Source organism: Mastigoproctus giganteus, chromosome 13 (genome assembly GCF_048544385.1).
Source record: "Mastigoproctus giganteus isolate SK-2022 chromosome 13, ASM4854438v1, whole genome shotgun sequence".
Classification (NCBI taxonomy): domain Eukaryota; kingdom Metazoa; phylum Arthropoda; class Arachnida; order Uropygi; family Thelyphonidae; genus Mastigoproctus; species Mastigoproctus giganteus.
In genome coordinates, this window is record NC_143587.1 from 22,325,212 (window position 1) to 22,345,221 (window position 20,010).

General features: G+C 32.6%; 1 protein-coding gene across 1 annotated transcript in view; it reads right to left on the reverse strand.

Annotated features, from left to right (window-relative positions):
• Positions 1-1,232: 1,232 nt before the first annotated feature.
• The window catches only part of Taf5 (TATA-box binding protein associated factor 5), a 93,275-nt gene continuing 74,497 nt past the window's right edge, over positions 1,233-20,010 (reverse strand). The window contains exons 17-19 of the mRNA XM_090388144.1: positions 15,860-15,982; positions 10,424-10,520; positions 1,233-1,408 (exon numbers count right to left, since the gene is read on the reverse strand). Of these exons, the coding sequence (XP_090244270.1) occupies positions 1,294-1,408; positions 10,424-10,520; positions 15,860-15,982 (335 nt within the window). The 3' untranslated portion in view covers positions 1,233-1,293. The remainder of the gene's footprint in view (positions 1,409-10,423; positions 10,521-15,859; positions 15,983-20,010) is intronic.

Here is a 20,010-nt window from a genome sequence, read left to right on the forward strand (position 1 = left end):
AATTCCAGTTATTGGTATTATTGCAAATGCAGTAAGATTGAGTTTATAACAGATTGTGTTAACAGAAAAGCCCAATAAACCAAAAAGTGCAAATTGTTTTTGTTTTATAGTCGTGACCTCCAGAAAAGTGCTTTAGAAAAATGTCACAAAGACATTCAAAACTGATTCTTATAACAGGAACATATGATAACGATGAAGGGATAGTGCAATTTCCATTATAAATATGACCTTTTAGAGAAATAAATAGCTTAGTAATATAGCAAAATTTAACTTCCAAGGACTTGAAACGAATTACAAAAAAAAAAAAAAAAAAAAAAAAAAAGGAAAGAAAGAAAATGCTATTCGGTTCACATTACGATATTTTCGCGATACTTATTCCTGTGGGATGCAAAATACATTTCCATGATTTTTTTAAAGTTTGCACTGACTGGCAAAAGTTTATGTAAAGTCGAATTTCCGTAAGGCGAGTATTAACATAAGTCGGGGAGTTCCTGTATTAAGGTTTTGTCATATGGTTAAAATATATTCTGCAGGATTCTGTGTGCATTTATATGCTTATTAAAGTACCTTCTAGCCGTTGTGATTTTTAATCCTTGTTCAATGTTATAAAAAATAAAATTACAAAATTATATTATTTCTTCTTTATTCTCTATACTGTAAAGATAAGAAATATATTGTCAAGTTCCCAGTTTTTAATTTATTTATTGCCTTTATTCCAAAAATTTCCATGCTGTTATGGAGGATTCAGATGCACCAGTTTTAGGGATGTACCAACTATTGGGTTAAATAGCATGTTGCAGATTTCACTTGTTCTTTAATCATGATATTGCACATAAAAGTGGAATTAGAATTGAAGAAATTTCTTGAATTTGTCAGAAAGTAAGTTTAAAAAAATAAACATCACTTCTTGCGTATTTCTTTTCGGAAGGGTGGGACTGGAAACTATCTTTTCTATCCCTTCAGAGAAAATCTGGGCTTAAACCCATCAGCAGAGAGAGAATAATTTCTTTCTCTCATGCTGCACCAATACTTTAGTGCATCCTTCATATAATCATCAAATGAGTGCCTGTGGCAATATTCCAACTTTCACAATGAAATATATAAAAAAGTTCACAATAACATTTTTATTGACAACAAAGTAACGAAATAGTTTTTTTTTTATTATTTTCATTCAATAAACTTTACACATTTATTTCGGATCTTAATATAAAAATGATACAGATGGTATTATACATGAAAGCTCACAAGGTAATGAACACGTATAACTACAAGGGGATTTAATGTACAAAACTCCTAGCTTATATAGGGTCCTGAAGATAGGAGCAAGTTTCTTCGCGTGAAATGCAACGTCAATACAGGTGTAGACTTTGTACAATAGCTTCCCAGAAGTAGTCCATCACTGTTAACTCTGTAATAAAAAAAAATAAAAAACTTCAGCGATAAACTTAAGCATTACACAAACTAATAAATAATGTACAGAAAAAACTGTTTTCTCTGCTCTATCTAGCAATTTCCACTTTTAGTCCAAGTGTGATCAATTAGTTTGTTTTATATGTATTTTATCAGCTTTCAGCTTTAATTTATTACCCTCCAGATCTTTAGAATAATAACAAGATGCTGGCAACAAATTTAATTAGTGAACTCAATATTTCAATAAATATTGAGTTCACTAATTAAACAAATTAATTTTACCTAAACAAAAATTAAAATTACAGTGGGTATGGAAAAGTATGAATATAGTACTTAATGCTCTAGACCAAGAGTAAGCACCTTCTTTATTGTTATTGGTTTTTGCAACCATTATCAACTTAGGCCATGTTGTTCCATTTTCTTATATTTGTGTGCATGCATGCCTTCTCTCATGTGTCAATTTGGATGCCGGTGAGGGCTGAAAAGTACAGAATGAGTCGTGGGGGAGGAACTTACTCCCTCTGCCTGAAATTAGCAAACTCAGCTCAATAGTAGAAGTCTAAGAATTCTTCCACTCTCTAATGAGCTTCAAACTCAGATGCCTCCAAACAAGAGATGGGGGAAAAAGCACTACACCATAATGGAGGACACCTAACTGGTGCCAAAGGCAGGAGTAGATACTGTCCTCAACGGCACCACTACATGAATTCATTTAATTATCCCAGCAATGCATTGCCACAAAGGATACAGACATGCTTAGTTTTCAATTTCACAACTCACCCTGTATGCATCCTTGTCTAAAAATTAACAGCAAGTAGTTTCTATACACAAAATGCCCCTTCCCCATTTTAAAACGTCACTGCTGGCACTAAAAATATCACATCTGAGTGACTCCTCCCTCTTTCTTTCTTTTTTTTTTTTTTTTTTTTTTTTTTTTACGGGGTAGTCTAGAGTAGCCTTTTTCAAACTATGCTCCGTGGAGCCCTTGGGTTCCACCATAGTTATCTGGAGCTCCACGAGGAAATTTTACAATGTTAATATTTTTTTCTAAAACTATAAAATTGAATCAGAATACACTGTGCATAAAAGTAAATTTGGCCTTTTATGAGTGACCTTGGACTGTCAATGTGTGTGCTATATATCTGGTGCTAGTGACCAATTGTTTCTAATTTTAGTGTATTTTTTTTTTTTTTATTAAGGCTCCAAAATGTTTTTTCTTTCTGATGTGGGGCGCCACATCTAAAAAAGTTTGGGAACTCCTGGTCTAGAGCAGGGGTCCCCAAACTACAGCCAGCTGATATTCCAATTAGATCGTAAAAATTAATGTTTATATTAGATCACAAAAAAATTTATGAAAAACACATTTTAGAGATTTTAACATTCATCGGTTGATTAATAGTGTTGACTCCTCGGTGTAGTCAGCTTAATCTTGTTAATGTTAATTCTATTATTTCCATCCAAAGCTATTCTTTGAAACATCATTAAAATAATCTGTTAACCTTTAACCCTGTCACTAAATAGCAATAGGCATTAGAGACAGTAATTAGGGATTTCCTAATTCCTTGCCAGCCTGCACACCAACCCTGATGGCACATTATAGCCATAGTAGCTTATGCGCCATCAAACCCCCATAACAACAACAACCAACCCTGATGTGCAGAGTATGGAAGCAAAGGTCACCCTAGGCTTCCACTACGCAAGAATCCCAGATCCAGCATAAAACCTAGCACCAGCAGCATGGTCTGATCACTGGTATCAGTAAGATCCTGAACCAGCCTGCACATGAACCCTGATGTTCACAGTATGGGAGCAAAGGTCACCCCTGGCTTCTACTATACAAGAAGTCCGGATTAAGGATTAAAAACATGACACTATCCTATTAGTTAATCCCTCTGCTATAAATTAACTGCTGATAGCCTGTGTGCACAAAGTTTCTGATAGCATCGGCAAGAGGAGGCTGTCAGCAGGTATGAATTTAATCTCTTTGTATTACTTTAGATTTCCAGTTTTCTATTGTAACAGCAACTCAAAACTTAATACTTTATAATTGTAATTTGCAAATTGTAATATTAGTAATTGCAACTGTAATATCCTAAAATATTCAAATTTGTAGCCCTTCTGTTCTCCCCACAGCATGGTCTGATGATGCGTATCGATAAGATACATGAAACGTCACCTTATTAAACTATATTACAATTAATAAGTTTTATATTATACTGTAGTTTATTAGGCAAACAGCCTAATAAACTATATTATTAATTTCACGTGACTTTTTTTTTTTTTTTATTCCAGTGACCCCATAAAAATGTCAAAAAAAAAAAGAAAAGTTGATGCTGAGTGTCGTGTTTTTAATGGGCAGCGGCCAATTACTTTTTTGCATTGCTCAATGGTACTTGCACTTATCCTATCTGCAAAGACCTTGTCAGTGTTCAAGGAATATAAGGTAAAATGTCACTGCACTACAAAACATGCCTCAAATTACAATAAATTTAAAGTAGCTTTGGAGCAGAAAAAACTCCAAGAACTGAAATTTTTCAAAGTCAACAACAGAAGATTAGAACTTTTGCTCATCAAAATTTATCTGCAGTTAAAGCTAGTTTTCAAAACTCCCAAATCATTGCCGAAGAAGGAAGCGCCATCACAGATGGAGAATTTGTAAAACGAATTTTTTTTGGCAATTGCAGAAGTATTTCCTGAGAAAGTAAAGAATTTTGCATTGGTAAGTTTATCTTCATCAATTGTAACGAGAAGAATTGAAGATTTAGGAGCCAATGTTCAAAATCAACTCGTAGAAAAAGTTCGTGAATTCACACATTTTGCAATAGCAATTGATGAGAGTGAAGATACAAGCCATACAGTTCAATTACTAATTTATATCTGAGGTGTAAATCAAAATTTTGCAGTAACTGAAGAGCTAGTTGCATTAAAAAGCTTGAAAGATACAACAGGTTAAAATATATTTTTGAGTGTGTCAGAAGCAATTGACAGCCTTGAATTGAATTGGGATTTGCTATCAGAGGTTATGATGGATGGAGCTAAAAATATGGTTGCTACTAAAATTGGGTTCATGGGTCAGCTTCATAAATATCTTGAGAGTAAAAATATTAAAAAAAAAACCAATGCAATTTCATTGTATAATTCACCAGCATTCTGTGCAGAATATTTTTGGGCATAGATTCAGTCATGTCAACTGTAATATCAACAGTAAATTTTATTCACAAGACTGGTCTGAATCGTTGGCAATTCAAAAATTTTCTTGAAACAATTGAGGCTGAATATAGTGATTTGTTGTACCACACTGAAGTAAGATGGTCGAGTTGCAGTAACTTGCTGAAGTGATTTTTTTTTAAACTTAGGATCAAAATAGATCTATGTATGAATGAAAAATTCAAACCTGTTCCGGAACTGTCAGATCTCAAATGGTTGTGGATTTGATTTGATTTTTGTGGTGCAAAAAGATGGTTGTGAAACCTTGCCTTTTTAACAGATGTGAACATCTGAATTTTCTTAATATGAAACCTACAAGGACAAGACAAACTTGTCAATGAATTGTATTATAATGTCAAAGCATTTGAAACAAAACTGGAGTTATTTAAAAGCAACTACTTCAGAATAATTTTTTACATTTTCCATGTTGCAATAATTTATCTAAAAATATGCATAGTTGTAATTTTTCCACTGAAAATTTTGTTCAAAACGTTAAGTTTTCTGCAGGAAAATTCTGTGGCCAGATTTTCTGATTTTAAAAATAATTAAAAGGCATTTGAACTTTTTCAAAATCCTTTTGACATACCCATCAACGATGTTGATGAGAATTTAAAATTAGAGTTAGTAGATCTTCAATCTAATGATGCACTGAACACAATATTTAAAAATGAAGATCTAATTCAATTTTATTCAACATTATCTGCATCAGATTATCCAAAAATTAAAAATTTTGCAAGAAAGGTTACATCAATTTTCGGAAGTACAGTAAGCGCCACTTATAGTGATCACGTTTGCAAATTGAATTTTGATTGTAATAAACGGCGATTCTAATAAGCGAAAAGCAACAAATATTATCCACAGGCTATAAAAATAAAGATATAAAGCACAAATCTGTACTTTATTGCCAAAGGTTTCATACCAGTTAAATGATATGCAAAAATCGGAAGAATATTCAGACTTTTACATTCCGAACAAAATAAAAAATTTACTTACATATATAGCTTAATTAATATACATATTAATTAAACATAACACTTTGCAATATGGTTATGATTTAAAAGTCACTTTAGATTGCTATAAATTATTACTACAAAATCTATTTATAGATTTTTCAATATTGCATAACAGTCTATATTCATTATCAACTTGCACCAGTTTCTTCCAACTCTCTCCTCAGGACAGCTATAGCTTCATGAGTTTGCCATTTTGTAATAGGAATTCATTGAGGTTCATCTTCATTTTCCTCCTAGGTGAAATTATCAGTAAGAGACTGGGCAATTTCTTTATCTATTAAAACTGTAGTAACTTGTAGATCACCATCTATGTACACCCAATCATTAAACTCCTGTTTACCCATGTCTTCAGGCTTTTCAACATGATCAGTATCATGACTTAGTTGCCCATCATAAATAATTAATCCATATTTTTTGAAACAGTTGCTAATGCAGGTTTTGGAAACTTCATTCCAGGCACTCATTGTTATATGAAGTGCATCTAGAACAGTTATCTGCTTTGCAATATCAGATGATGTTCCCAAACCATCTATACTCTATGATTCTCTACCTCATATCCGATCTATAAAAGGTCTCAAAGGTTTTTATTATTCTCTGGTTGCGAGGTTGAATCAGTGATGTGGTATTTGAGGGAAGAAAAACTAATTCAATGTTTTTGAAAGTCAACTTTGGATGAGCTGGGCAGTTGTTCAAAACCAATGCAACTTTTGTTTTTCTTATCCAATTTCAAATCCCATTTACGAAGATAATCTTCAAATAAAGAAGCTGTCATCCAAGCATTGGTATTATTGGCATATTCAACAAGCAGCTGTTTTACTCCTTTAAAACATCTAGACGATTTACTCTTGCCAATAACTAACAGCTTCATCTTGATTGTTCCTATCATGTTGCATGTTAAAAGAACTGTAATGCTGCCCTCGATAGTTGTTGTTCTGGTTTTTAGGAGCATTAGCAACTAAGGCCATATTGCTCCGGGGATATGCGGTGGTCATTCCCTGACCTTTCCGTATCCTCTGTATTTGGTGGTCACGGGCTCGAACCCCGGTCTAACCAAGAAGCGTGTGCTACGCACTGTTGCTCCTGCCCACCTGGCTACAGACTGTCCTTGATCTTCCTTCCTGCAGACAGAGAGGAATTTTTAAAAATCATTTAGTGGTGTGGGGTAGCTGTGTAGTACAACCCTGTTTCATCTGTATTAAAAATGTCTTCAGGATTATAAGTGCTTAACACAGTTTGCAGTTTGCCAAGAAGTTTTCAACCAATGTCAGCTGGAGAACCATTGGAATCCTGTTTTTCCCCGTGAAGTTTTTTGTAAACAATATCATGCTTCTCCTTCCATCTTGTCAGCTATCCATCCGTCGCCTTAAACTCCATGTAGTTTTTCAGAAAAATCATTAGATTTTTGAAGAATGCTACGATTGATTGGTGCATTAAACGAGCTGGCTTGTTTGAACCAAACTAACAGAGCTTCATCTACTGTTTGGTATTTCCCTTCATGCTTTTTGCTTTCACTAATCATATTACTGTTTAATGTGTAACATGATTTTAACAATTTTGATAAAGATGACTCAGACACTCCTAATTTTAGGAGTGCCTTTGAGACTTATTGCCTAAGTTTAATTTATCATACATTTCTTTAATTTGTAACTTATCTTTTACACTCAAATTTACTCTTGCTGTTCACTGAAATTTTTTTTTGGTAGTAAAATTTAAAGTCAATCAACAACAAAGCACACCACACAAGCAAACTGGAACTAACACAACACACACAAGTGAGACGAAGTTCAGATATAGAAATGAAGAGCAGATTTCATGGAAGGGCAAACACATTTCACTATAATAACGTGAAAACACAGAATTCCAACTATCGGTATTATCGTAAATGATTAAGATTGAGTTTCCTACCCGTTTATTGCACTAACAGAAAAGCCTAATAAACCGAAAACTGCAAATTGTTTTTATTGTTTTATGGTTGTGACCTCCAGAAATGTGCTTTAGAAAAATATCACAGAGGCATTCAAAATGAATTCTTATAACCGAAAATGTGTTTCTAATAAACTAGGAAAGTGTCTTGCATTTTGATTTGGATCGGTTCTTCAAAATCTGATTCTATTGAGTGGCTGATTCTAATAACCAGTGATCACTATAACTGGCACTTACTGTACATGTGAGCAGACCTTTTCAGAAATGAAATATGTAAAATCAAAAATATGATCATGTTTAACTGACCTGCATTTACATGATTTTAAGAATTGGAACTAGTACTTTAAAACCCTAAATTACGAAACTTAGTCGCACTCTACAACCACATTCACCACATTTATTATAATTTTGTTGTATTACTAACTGTATTTTTGTGATTAGTACAATAAATAAGTAATCATTAAAATTTGATAAAAAAAACTGGTATATTTTATATTACATAACCATTATGTATTTTTGAATCCGTAAATATAGGTAGGTATAAAATTTGTTTCTCTGCATAGCATTAGTTATGCAGAGAATGTGGTTTTCAGTAATTAGGAATTTTCTCCAGTCCACCAAATATTCAAAAAATTCATACATGGCCTGCTTCTCTAAAAGTTTGGGGACCCCTGATCTAGAGCAATACATTTGGCACAACACCCTCGAAAGGCTGCTAATCCTTTCAGGAGTGGTATTCTACGCTATTTTTTCCCCACATTTATGGAAACTAAAAAAATAAAATATAAATTCTATTATATTCTATTACAAATATAAATAATATACAGTGTTTCCATAAAAGAACATCAGTATTTTAATATTTAGATATTTACCAAATGCTAAACTATGTTTAGCATTCAGTAAATATTTTCAGCCAACCAACAAAACAAATTGTGACTTACAAATAACAGTGCATTCTCTTATGCATATACCTTTACAGCTGCTGTTGTCAAGTGCAAATCAACATATCTTGTGTAACTATATCACTTTTAAGTGAGTGCAGTAGGTCCTCTAACTGCAAAAAATAAATCTAATATACTAAGATCGGGGAAATTAATTTATCATCCAATTATTCAGAAACTGGACATCCAATGATTGCATACATTACTTGAAATCATAGCATTTCTTGCCGAAAGATGATAATAACATATCCCTGCCTAAAGCTGCATAAATTTTCACACATCTCCAATAGAAATTGCTGTTCATTTTTCCTAAGAAGAAAAACAACCCAATCATTTCTGAGTACACACCTCAGAAGTATCTCTTTAATATACCATGTATTTATTGTCAAAATGATTAGCTGTAAATGCCAATGATATAGTGTCTTCAAACAGGCCTATGGGGCTGGGAAATTGCATACTGCAATAATTACACTCAAACACCAGCCAAGCAATTAAAAATTTTACTATAAAATAAAATAAAATACTATGAATATCGGGAGACTAAACTATTACAATAAAATAAATTACGTTACGATAAAACAATTAAAAACAATGCTAAAATCGTTAAAATTTACTAAAAAATTAACAATTTTAGCATTGTTTTATCGTATTTTTTTTTTTATTTTATTGTAATAGTTTAGTCTCCCGATATTTATATCACAGTATTTTATTATATTTTATAGTAAAATTTTTAATCGCTTGGCTGGTGTTTGAGTGTAATTATTGCAGCAATGATATAGTGGTCACACATTAAGGCAGATCATGCAAGGATGCCTTTTGTATGCAATCATGCTTTTGCTACAACAGCCAAAAAATAAATAGAATAACCTATGTATGGGATTCCCTCCTCACATAGGTACTTCTCCAGCTGCATATATCCATGTACACAACTTATTCCAGTATTTAGCAATGCATTGGCTAATTAGAAAACTTCCTACAATCCAGTATAAAAACCACTTCCACTGTAATTTTAATTTGTAGCCCAAAGTTCTGGAATCCTTTATAACGGCAAAAATTTTGCCCTCATTCATTTTACTATCACCTCTCAGAGCCTTTTAGGTCTCTCCTAAGGTGTCTAGTTACGAGCTCTGTAGCATTTCAGGTCTTTCCTCATATGGATGTCCTGTTGCCTTCCAACTATACCTGTCACAGGTATGGTTGGAAGACATGGGATCATTTATCCAGCATGCTTCAGATATGGAGTTATTTTCATGCAACTTAATAAAAAGGAAGGTGAAACCAATAGAATCAAGATTAAAATTCTAAATAATAGAAAATTAAACACTGTGCACTGAGATATATGCGGTTGTCATTTATCACACAAAGTATTTTTTAATATATTTAAAAAGTTAGTGACATAAAATGACAACTGTGAAACAGTTTCCAGACTGTTTCATTTCATCTACTGAAAACCTTCCAAACATTAACCAAAGATATACATAAAATACAAGAATAAAGACATTGACACAGCCTATGTATTCAACTGCAAAAATTAAAGCTTGAATATTTTTGTTTCAGGATCAACACAAATGGAACCATAAAAATTAGGAATAGTAATGATGGAAAATATAGAATGTCTGATATCAATCGTATTCCATACAGAAGGAAAAGGAACAATGATATATATAATACTGAAATACTCTAAAAGAATAACTGATATATTCTTTTAGAACTAAGAATTCAATAAAAAAGAAAAAAGCATAATTACCTTTTTCGGAGGAACACCATATTCACCAACATAATTCAAATGTTTAGTTTTTTTTTTTTTTTTTTGTCTGTTTTTATGTCCACAAAAATTTTAAAAAGAGAGAAGGAAGCAGTAGACATTTCTTCTAAAAACATTATTATTTACTCTAATTAAACTTATGAGTTTTATTTGTTGAGACTCACCTGACATTTGGTGCATGAGATATGTTAAGGTCTTCGAGGTCGATCTCTTCAAACAATTTTGTAACATCCCATAATTTTACACAGTTATCTAGTCCTCCTGAAATGAAATGAAATGATTATATTTTTTTCATTATCCTATCACTATATTATGCAAAATATTAAGCATAACTCATATAATCCAAGTTACAATAATTCAAATTCTTCATTAAAGGCCGCTTGAAATCAGAATTTGGAAAGGCAAATAACAACTCAGTTCTTTGTTGAGATCGCATATTACATTATGCAAAATATTAAGCATAATATAGTCACAATACAACAATTAATTCAACAACAAATTCTTCATTAAAAGCTGCTTGAAACTGAACTTTGGAAATGCAATAATAATAATAATAAAACTGTCGTTTTTTTCATCACATTGCTTTGAATATCTATAAGCTTCGGAATTTAATAGTTTAAATTGTTCAGAATGATAATTTTTGTTGCAAAACAGTAATATTTATTATAATACATTGTAAGTTAATGGCTGTGAGCAAAACGGGGAAGGGAAGCAGCATAAGAATTTATTTATCAAGAAAACATTTAAAAGTAAATAACAATTACTTTTTATAAGGCTGACATAATGGATATCGATTGCTTTAGAGGAAGATCTACTTCTTGTTTTTACATTGACAGAAATTCAAGATTCAACTACCTTTTACTTTCTTAGCAGACAACTTTCAAGATTTACTAGATGGATATCGTGCTCGTATACTAAAAAGTGCCATATTTTTTTTGGACAGTAAGATGTACCTCTTTCTAAAATGTACAAGACTACAATTGCTATGTACCTTACAGTAGAAGAACTTGCCAATACAAAAATTATCATTCTCAGCAATTAGTGATATGTCAATTACAGAACAAACTTTGCATTCTAGTTTTAATGAGAAATCACAAATTTTTTCAGTAATGTCAGAAAGGGTCACACTTTTCAAATTTTTACCATTACTAGTAAAAATGTGAAATGCTGTTGACAGAAATTTGAGGAGTTTTTTTTATTAATGGGTTCAATAATGATTCATATGCTTCCATTACCAACCACTGTAGTCTAGCAAGATGGAGAAAGGTGACCTGAATTTTTGTCACGCTAGTAGCATTTCCTTTTTAGTTACACACATATTTTGGAACTTTGCGGGCTTGTTGTAGTGCTTTATATTAAAGAAATTCTAAAAAACAATTTTCCTATACTGTAGAGATATAACCAGTAGTGGTAAAATATGCAAATGATATAAAAACATAGCAGCTAATCTGTTTTCCAGCTACACACTGTGAAACAGCATCAAATTGTTCTATATGTACCAGAAAGCTTATGTACAAATGATAAGTTGCAATTAAAATATGCTTTATCAATTCTGCCTTTTGAAACTGTGGTGCATCTTACAGTCCAAAATATCTTTGGAAAACTTTGTGAAAAGTAGCGATGTATAATATTAGCATGCAGTTAGATTTTTGTTAAGAAAAATAAACGAAATAAGGCTTTTACTCCAGATATCATATATGAGTGGTGATCAAAAAGTTCCCAGATTGTACTAAAAAGATAGGGAGGAAATGTTGTCACTTACTGAATATTCTATGTTGTCATCCCTATTAATTTGAATTCTGTTGAGCATTTCCAGACTATTTTTGTAATCTTCTTTTCTTCAATACATCGTGGTTTTTCATGGATTTCTGATATGTTATGAATTTCCATCCTCTAACTGCCAAGTTTAGTTCTCTGTATTCTTCAGATCAAAAATGTTAAAATTTCTTCTTGTTTCCAAAACAAAAAACAGACACAATTTGACCTCAGTAGCCCTTGTGTCGTTAAGCTCTATACCAACAACCAAAACAATTTTTTGCACTCAGAGCAGTTTTGTCTTTTTATGTTAAAAATTCATCTCTTGAATATACTGTTTTTATACAAAATTTGTTTTTTTCTTTTTGAGTATATTTTTTGAGTACATTTAAAAATTTAAATGGTACATAGGGCTGTCACAACTGAACTCGTACAAAGTAGTAATTTAAGATAACCAAAGATAGAAACTTGGTGTATGTAATCAGAGGAGAAACGCCAGAAAAAAAGTGTATATGAATTTTCTTATTTTTCATCTGTTTTATGACTAAGACAGGCTAGAGTAAAATGAATCTGAAATGCTCCCCCTTTTGTATTTGGTGTTTTTATTTTTTGAAGTACAGAATAAAAAATTTTTTTGCAATGTAGTGACAGTGTACTATATTTAATTAAACTTCTTTTTTAATGTACCCTCATCCCATTCAAAAAAATACGAGAACTCCCTGACTCACGTAATACTCAGCTTACAGAAAATCAACTTTAGTAAGTTTTTGTCGGCCGTTACAAACTTAAAAAAAATCATGGAAATGTATTTTGCATCCTGTAGGAATAAATGGAGGTATCTTGAAAATATCGTAATGTGAACCCAATAACACATTTTTTTTTTTTTTTACAATTCTTTCCAAGTCCTTGGAAGTTGAAAATTTCGCTATATTACTAAGCTATTTATCCCTTCAGAAGGTCATATTTATAATGGAAATTGCACTACCCCTTCATCGTTATCATATGTTCCTGTTATAAGAATCAGTTTTGAACACCTTTGATATTTTTCAAAAGCACGTTTCTGGAGGTCACAACCATAAAATAATAAAAACAATTTGCACTTTCCAGTTTATTGGGCTTTTCTGTTGATGCATCTAATTATAAATGGGTAGTAAACTCGATCTTATGCATTTGCGATAATACCGATAACTGCAATTGTGTGGGTTCTTACACTATTATGGTGAAATGTGTTCCCCGTCACTGAAATCTTCAATCATATAAAAAACAAATTTTCAGAAACTTCTCTTCATTCCTATTTGTGTATTACAATGATGAAGGGAAAGTGACCAATGGAAAGTGCAAGTGGTGGTAGTGCCAGGAAACAAAACAAAATCGATTTAGAAATGAAGATGAAAATGATTAAGAAGTACGAAGCAGGACAAAGTTTGTCATCTATTGCAAGGGAATTAGGTCTTGCTGCTTCAACAGTGAATACTATTTTAAAGGACAGTGTGCATATAAAAGAACATGTCAAAGGATTAACGCACTTAAGATCAACAGTGATCACAAAACAGTGTTCAAGTGCTATATTGAAGATGGAACAGCTGTTAATAATATGGATGGAAAATCAGATTCAGAAGCAAGTGCCCCAGAATCTAATGACCATTCAAGCAAAAGCAACAAGTATTTATAAAAATATTAAGGATAAGTATGGCAAACCCCAACCCAAGTTCGTGGCAAGCAACAGGTGGTTTAATAGGTTCAAGCATCATACTGGTTTCCACAATGTTAAAGTATGTGGTGAAGTCACCAGTGCTGATTCTGCAGCTGCAGAGAAATTGTGATGTGTTGAAAAAAATTGGTGAACTATTTTTACCAAATTTTTAACATTGACGAGACTGCTCTGTATTGGAAAAAAAAATACCGGATCGAACATACATTGCCAAAGAGGAAAATACAATGCCAGGTTTCAAGGCTTCAAAAGACAGGGCCACACTCTTGCTTGGGGCTAATGCAGCAGGAGATTACGGATTAATACCACTGCTTGTGTACCATTCTGGAAACCGTCTTGCATTTAAGGACATCAATAAAGCCACCCTACCCGTGCATTTCCAATTAAACCAGAGAGTATGGATAACAATCTCTCTCTTTGAGGATTGGTTTAAATGCTGTTTCATTTCCAAGGTTGAAAAATATTGTAAAGACGATGTTCCTTTCAAGATTTTGCTTCTATCAGATAATGCTCCTAGACATCCTACACATCTAGATGATTTCAATTCAAACGCGAGTCATATTTCTACCACTAAACAAGACTTCACTCATCCAACCTATGGATCAGGGTGTTATTTTGAATTTAAAAGCATATTATTTATGCACATTTGCTCAGGCATTGTCTGCAGTAGACAATGAGAAAAATTACGTTAAGAGACTTTTGGAAATCTTACAATATTTACCACGGCATCTTAAACATTAATAAGGCGGCTGGGCGGAAATCACCAAAAGTTGTTTAAATGCCGCATGGAAGAAAATATGTCCACAGCACGTAAAAAGCTTCGAAGGATTTGAAAAAGACTAATCATATGAAGAGGTTACAGATAATATTGTTTGGGTTGCAGAGCTACTTCAGTTGGAGGTTGTTGCCAAAGACGGGGAGGAGTTAACAGAGGAAGAGAAGGAATTATCTAACGAAGAACTTATCGACTTGCAGGCAGTGATAGTGAAAGAAGAAAATGCTGATGAAGCTCTAGATAAACCAAATGAGGAGCCGAGACACTTCATCACCAGACAGATGGCAATGGCAAGGTTTGAGAAGATGGATTATGACAGCGAACGATTCTTGCTTGCTTGCTAGAAAGAAATCTATGATGAAAAGAAAAAAAGCCATCGTCTAGTCGTCCATTAATATGTTCTTTCATAAGGTTGAGCGGCCAACCCCTTCTAAACGTACACAGCCCTCAACCTCCACAGCAGCGTACTTATCGGCTGAATTTGATTCTGGCAATGATGCTTGAGAGGTAAAACTTACTGACGCTATGCCTGTCTCCACTTTTTTTTATAATTTTGAAATTTTTTTAAATTGCATGCTTTTGTAATTTTTTCTGCATCCAAGATAAAAAATTGAATAAATACAATAAATGATTCTATTTACATGTTCATTGAACATTTCTTTTTTGATTAAATCAATTCAGCGAGCACAGTTGTGAGTGCTGTAAAAGCATGGGAGAAATTCCAACTTACGTAAAATCCAACTTATAACATCTTAAACATTAATAAAGCCTGGGCGGAAATTACAAAAAGTTGTTTAAATGGCGCAGGGAAGAAAATATATCCCCACGGCACGGTTGCATTCCGCGGAACGCAATCCTTACGTAAGTCGCGGAGTTCCTGTATATTTTTTCATATTAATAACATGTAGTACTTCAGTACAAAACACTTGTGTTTTGTATTGAAGTGCCATCCCATTTGTTTTACCAGGATACTATTACATCAAAGTTTCATACATAATTTCAAAATTAATGGTTAGTAACATGGGTTTTTAAATTGTTTATAAAAAAAAATTCTTCTACTTCCATTCATGGAATGAGCATTCACATATAGATTAACATTTATGCATTCATTCATTCTCTAAACATTAAATGAATAAAAATAAATTTTCTGTTTATACTCCAGGATGGACACATAGGGTCAAAGGAGTTTACAAGACAAGAATATTTTATGGTACCACATGGATCCAAACACATGCCACACAACTCTTCAGTACAAGCATGTGCTGCACAAGCATGGGGAAAATTTGACAACTCAGCTATGATAATATCTCTATAGAATGAAAATATTAACTTTATTTCTACAAACTGGTGATAATTTACCTGATGCCAAGATACTACCATCTCTACTAAAACACAATGTATAGACAGTATTTGCGTGATCACTCAATTCTGCCAAAAGATGGCCATGTGCTACATCCCATACCAGAATCTTTCTGTCGGTACCTTGAAGGAGAGAAAAAAAATAAATAAATAAATAAAAATAAATATATATATATATATATCTGATAATTAAAATAAATATGATATTTAAATAAAATCATCAGCCAGTAGTATCTCCTTTTAGTATTTTTAGTATTTCTCTCGCTCCTAGATTCTATTGTTTAGTTATTTATAAATTCTGTTCACGTATTCTATTTGCTCGCTATATATATATATATATATATATATATATATATATTTTTTTTTTTTTTTTTTTTTTTTGCTGCATAAAGACCACCGCTATGCAAATCTACTGCATCGGCAGTTTGATCTTAATATCATTCCATTGTTGTATGGATTTGTTTAGTGTTCGAAATGCAGTGATTCCCTGACTATTATTGGCCTTGTGGTCCTCTGTCGAGATGGGGCATAATGGTAGGTCTATTTTATTTTATAATTTTTTGGTAACGTTGTTAGTCCACGTTTCCACCTTAGTGAGATTTTACATAATTTGGAAACTGGTGCCTACTATGGTGCACCGCAAAATTTCTTTTAATTGGCTTAATTTTCTAAATTATTTTAGGAACGTTGCTTCAACACTACCCTCTCCTTTATCCCCCCCTATATTTTTCTGTTATTATTATTTTATTTGGTTTAGTTCATTTTCACTCTACTGGTTTGCTATGCTACTGGCAATTATTCTATTTTAATTTAGAATATTATAAGCAACATGTAGTGGAATGTGCTTTTCTGCTGCCACTGATGTTAGCTTTTCTACTATTTTTTCTTATTTATTTTTAATATATATTTTTATCTCTATTTAATTTTGAACTAATTGGATTATATATATATATATATATATAATGCTCATCAACATAATCTGAGGAAAAAAAAAGAGGGATTAAACCAGAGGTTCCCAAAGTTTCTCGGCGCCCTTAGTGTCCCAGTAATTTTTCACAGCACTCCTAGGCCAAAAGAAATACTTAACACAGTGGTTTTCAACCATTTAATAATCTGATTCTGTGTGTGTGTGTGTAAAATATTAAAAAAAATATGTTATGATAGTTATTATAATAATATAATTATAAACAAAATTAAAATTCATAATGCAAATTATATATACTTATAATAATTTTATTCTTTATATAGAGGTACTAAATAAACATTAACTATAGATCACCACAAAATTAAAAAGATACGGTAAAATGGATACCGTACATCTTTTTATAATTTACAGTGGATACCATACACCTTTTTATAATGAAATAAATATATAAATTTCAAAAAAATAATAATAATAAGTTTAACTGACTTAATCCAAAATTACATGGCAACCCGGTTGAAAACCACTGGATTAAACTTTCCATTGTAGTTGAAAGTAGCACAAAAAGAGAAATGCCTGACAACATAAGAGTAATAATTAATCTCACTCTGTATGTTCATTTTTCTTTTTGCTATAATGGGAAGTTTATTAATGGTTCACGTAACTTTTTTTTTTAATTTGTTTTTGGCAATACATTTTACAATAGATAAATTAAATTAAAGAATCATGTGACATTCTAACTAAATTATCAACCAATGTCATGCTTAGAATTAACCAAATACAATTATTAAATAATTGTATATAAGTATGTTGTGTGTGTGTGTGTGTGTTATATAACTGCAATATATATCATTAATAGACTGTATATTAGAATCTGCCACTATATTATGCAGCAGACCTACAGTTTCTGTGTGTGGGCTCTAGAAGTGCATATGTAAATCTGCATTTTGAAGGTTGTTTCAAACATTCCTTTAATGTAAGAACTGTCATGAAATTTTACTAGTACGTGCTACCATCTCTTATTTGAATTTACAACTAATTGTACACACAATTTATAATAGATGGCAGCACAAAAACTGTTTGAAAAATTGGACAGATTGCACTTGGTAACCTCAGTTATTGCTAAGCCCATATTGTCTGATATGATATGGCCTTACAAAAGCCAGAATTGAAGAATTTCTGTGGAATTCAGATCCAGAATTTGATAAAAACCAAAGCAAGTGATACATAAACAGCTGTAGTGATATTGCTGCATAAAAAAAAAAAGTAACGACTAGTTTTTTTTTTTTTTAATTTTGTTTTGATTTTTGGCAATAATTTTAATCTGGTGTTGAACAATAATGTCAAAATAAGAAGACAACATTAGCATTTATGTAAAAATGTTTTCAATTTTATAAAAGATTTAAATTTCACAAAAAAATTTGCTGCAAGGAACCCACAACACACATGCAACACTTCACAACCCAAACCCCCATTTGGTTTCAACCCTGTTTACAGTCTCCTTGATGCACAGCAGAAAACAGAGCACTAAGCAGCAAACCTGGTCTGCTCACTGCTATGGTCACAATGAAGCTATGTCTAACCTGAATGGTTTGGGTTAACTCTTGTGGCATTGGGCTGTCACCCTAAATTATTTGAGTTTATTTTAACTGCTACTATCTCACCTACTGTAGATATATTTATTGGGTTGTTCAGGTTGTCACAGTGGCTATCTACTGACCAAGGAGACCCCAGGCAGGGATGACACCATGGTCTGGGCAGTGACATTTACTTTAAATAAATAGCAATGTGTTTCTCCACTGGTGCAGTGTTTTTTTTTTTAATAGTGCAATACCAAAACAACCAACCAGCAAAGTGCCTCCATAATGAGTTCAATGCACTAAGTAGCAACCCTAGTTGTCTAGTGCTACACACACACACACACACACACACACACACACACACACACACACACACACACACACACACACACACACACACACACACACACACACACACACAAAATGAAGTTATAACCTACTTGTACAATAATGTTTTAATTCAATGTACTGAAGCTATCTGGCTTTACTGGTACGAAAATTATTACATCAATGTACACTTAGTGCTCACTGAATTGTGAGCATCCCATTCATAATGGAATATGCCACAGCTCGCAGTACAAAAACCAAACACTCGTATGCTAGAGCAATGGTAATTTGCATCTCATTGTGCAAGTCAAAACGATAATTTTTTTTTTATGGGACACAGTAAAGATATTATAAAAGGGCATGACTGGGAGCTCGTGCATTGGGTGCTCTGCTTCCCCATCGGAAACGACACATCTTGTTGGTTACTCACAGCCCACTGTGGTTAAGGTGTTCAAAGAATGTCAAATGGGTCAAACCACCTCCTGCCAACAGAACTGTAAAGGATTATGCAAGGTGGATGTTTGTAGCGAGCGAGGGTTCAATGTGTTGTATGGGCTTAACAGCAGGTCACTGTGTGACAGTTGACATCACAATACAATATGGGTATAACAATAATAATAAAAGTCTGAAATATTTACACTTAATACATAATATTTAATGTAAATATTAAGTGTTATGTATTAAATAAATATTTAATACATAACACTTAATATATAATATTATATCAGATGTTCTACATTACAGGCAGAACATCTGATATAATATTATGTATTTCAAGTTTCTCTCCATTTCCACATAAATTATATCAGCCAGGTAATAATCTAACCATAGCTCAGAAGCCACAATCATTCAACATTGTTCAATCTGTGTTGAGCAGCAATAAAAATGCTATGTATCTGTAGTCATCGAAGCTTTGTGGCCACCCCCGAGGAGATGAAACATAGTAACTACCATTTTTTTTCCCTTTTGAATAGTTTTTTATTTTAATTTCTGTTGATTTTAACAAATTTGTTTCAACATTCCTCTTTCCTTTAATTAATCTATGCTCCTTTCATTATAGGAGCACAGGTTAACAAGAAGAATTGGAATACCTTATTTTATGGAACTTAGCCCCTTACTGCTTTCATTAGGTTAGAATGGTATTAAACTTATTAAAATGAAATCCCATAGAGCAGCAGTTCCCAAACTGTGCACCACAGCAAAACTCATAGGGGTGCTGCAGGCTATTTTAAATTTTCAAGGGAAACACAGTGAAACTCTACATCTGTCAGACACTGCCGAACTACTAGCCCGTGATAGTTCACAGTTTCAACATTACTTAT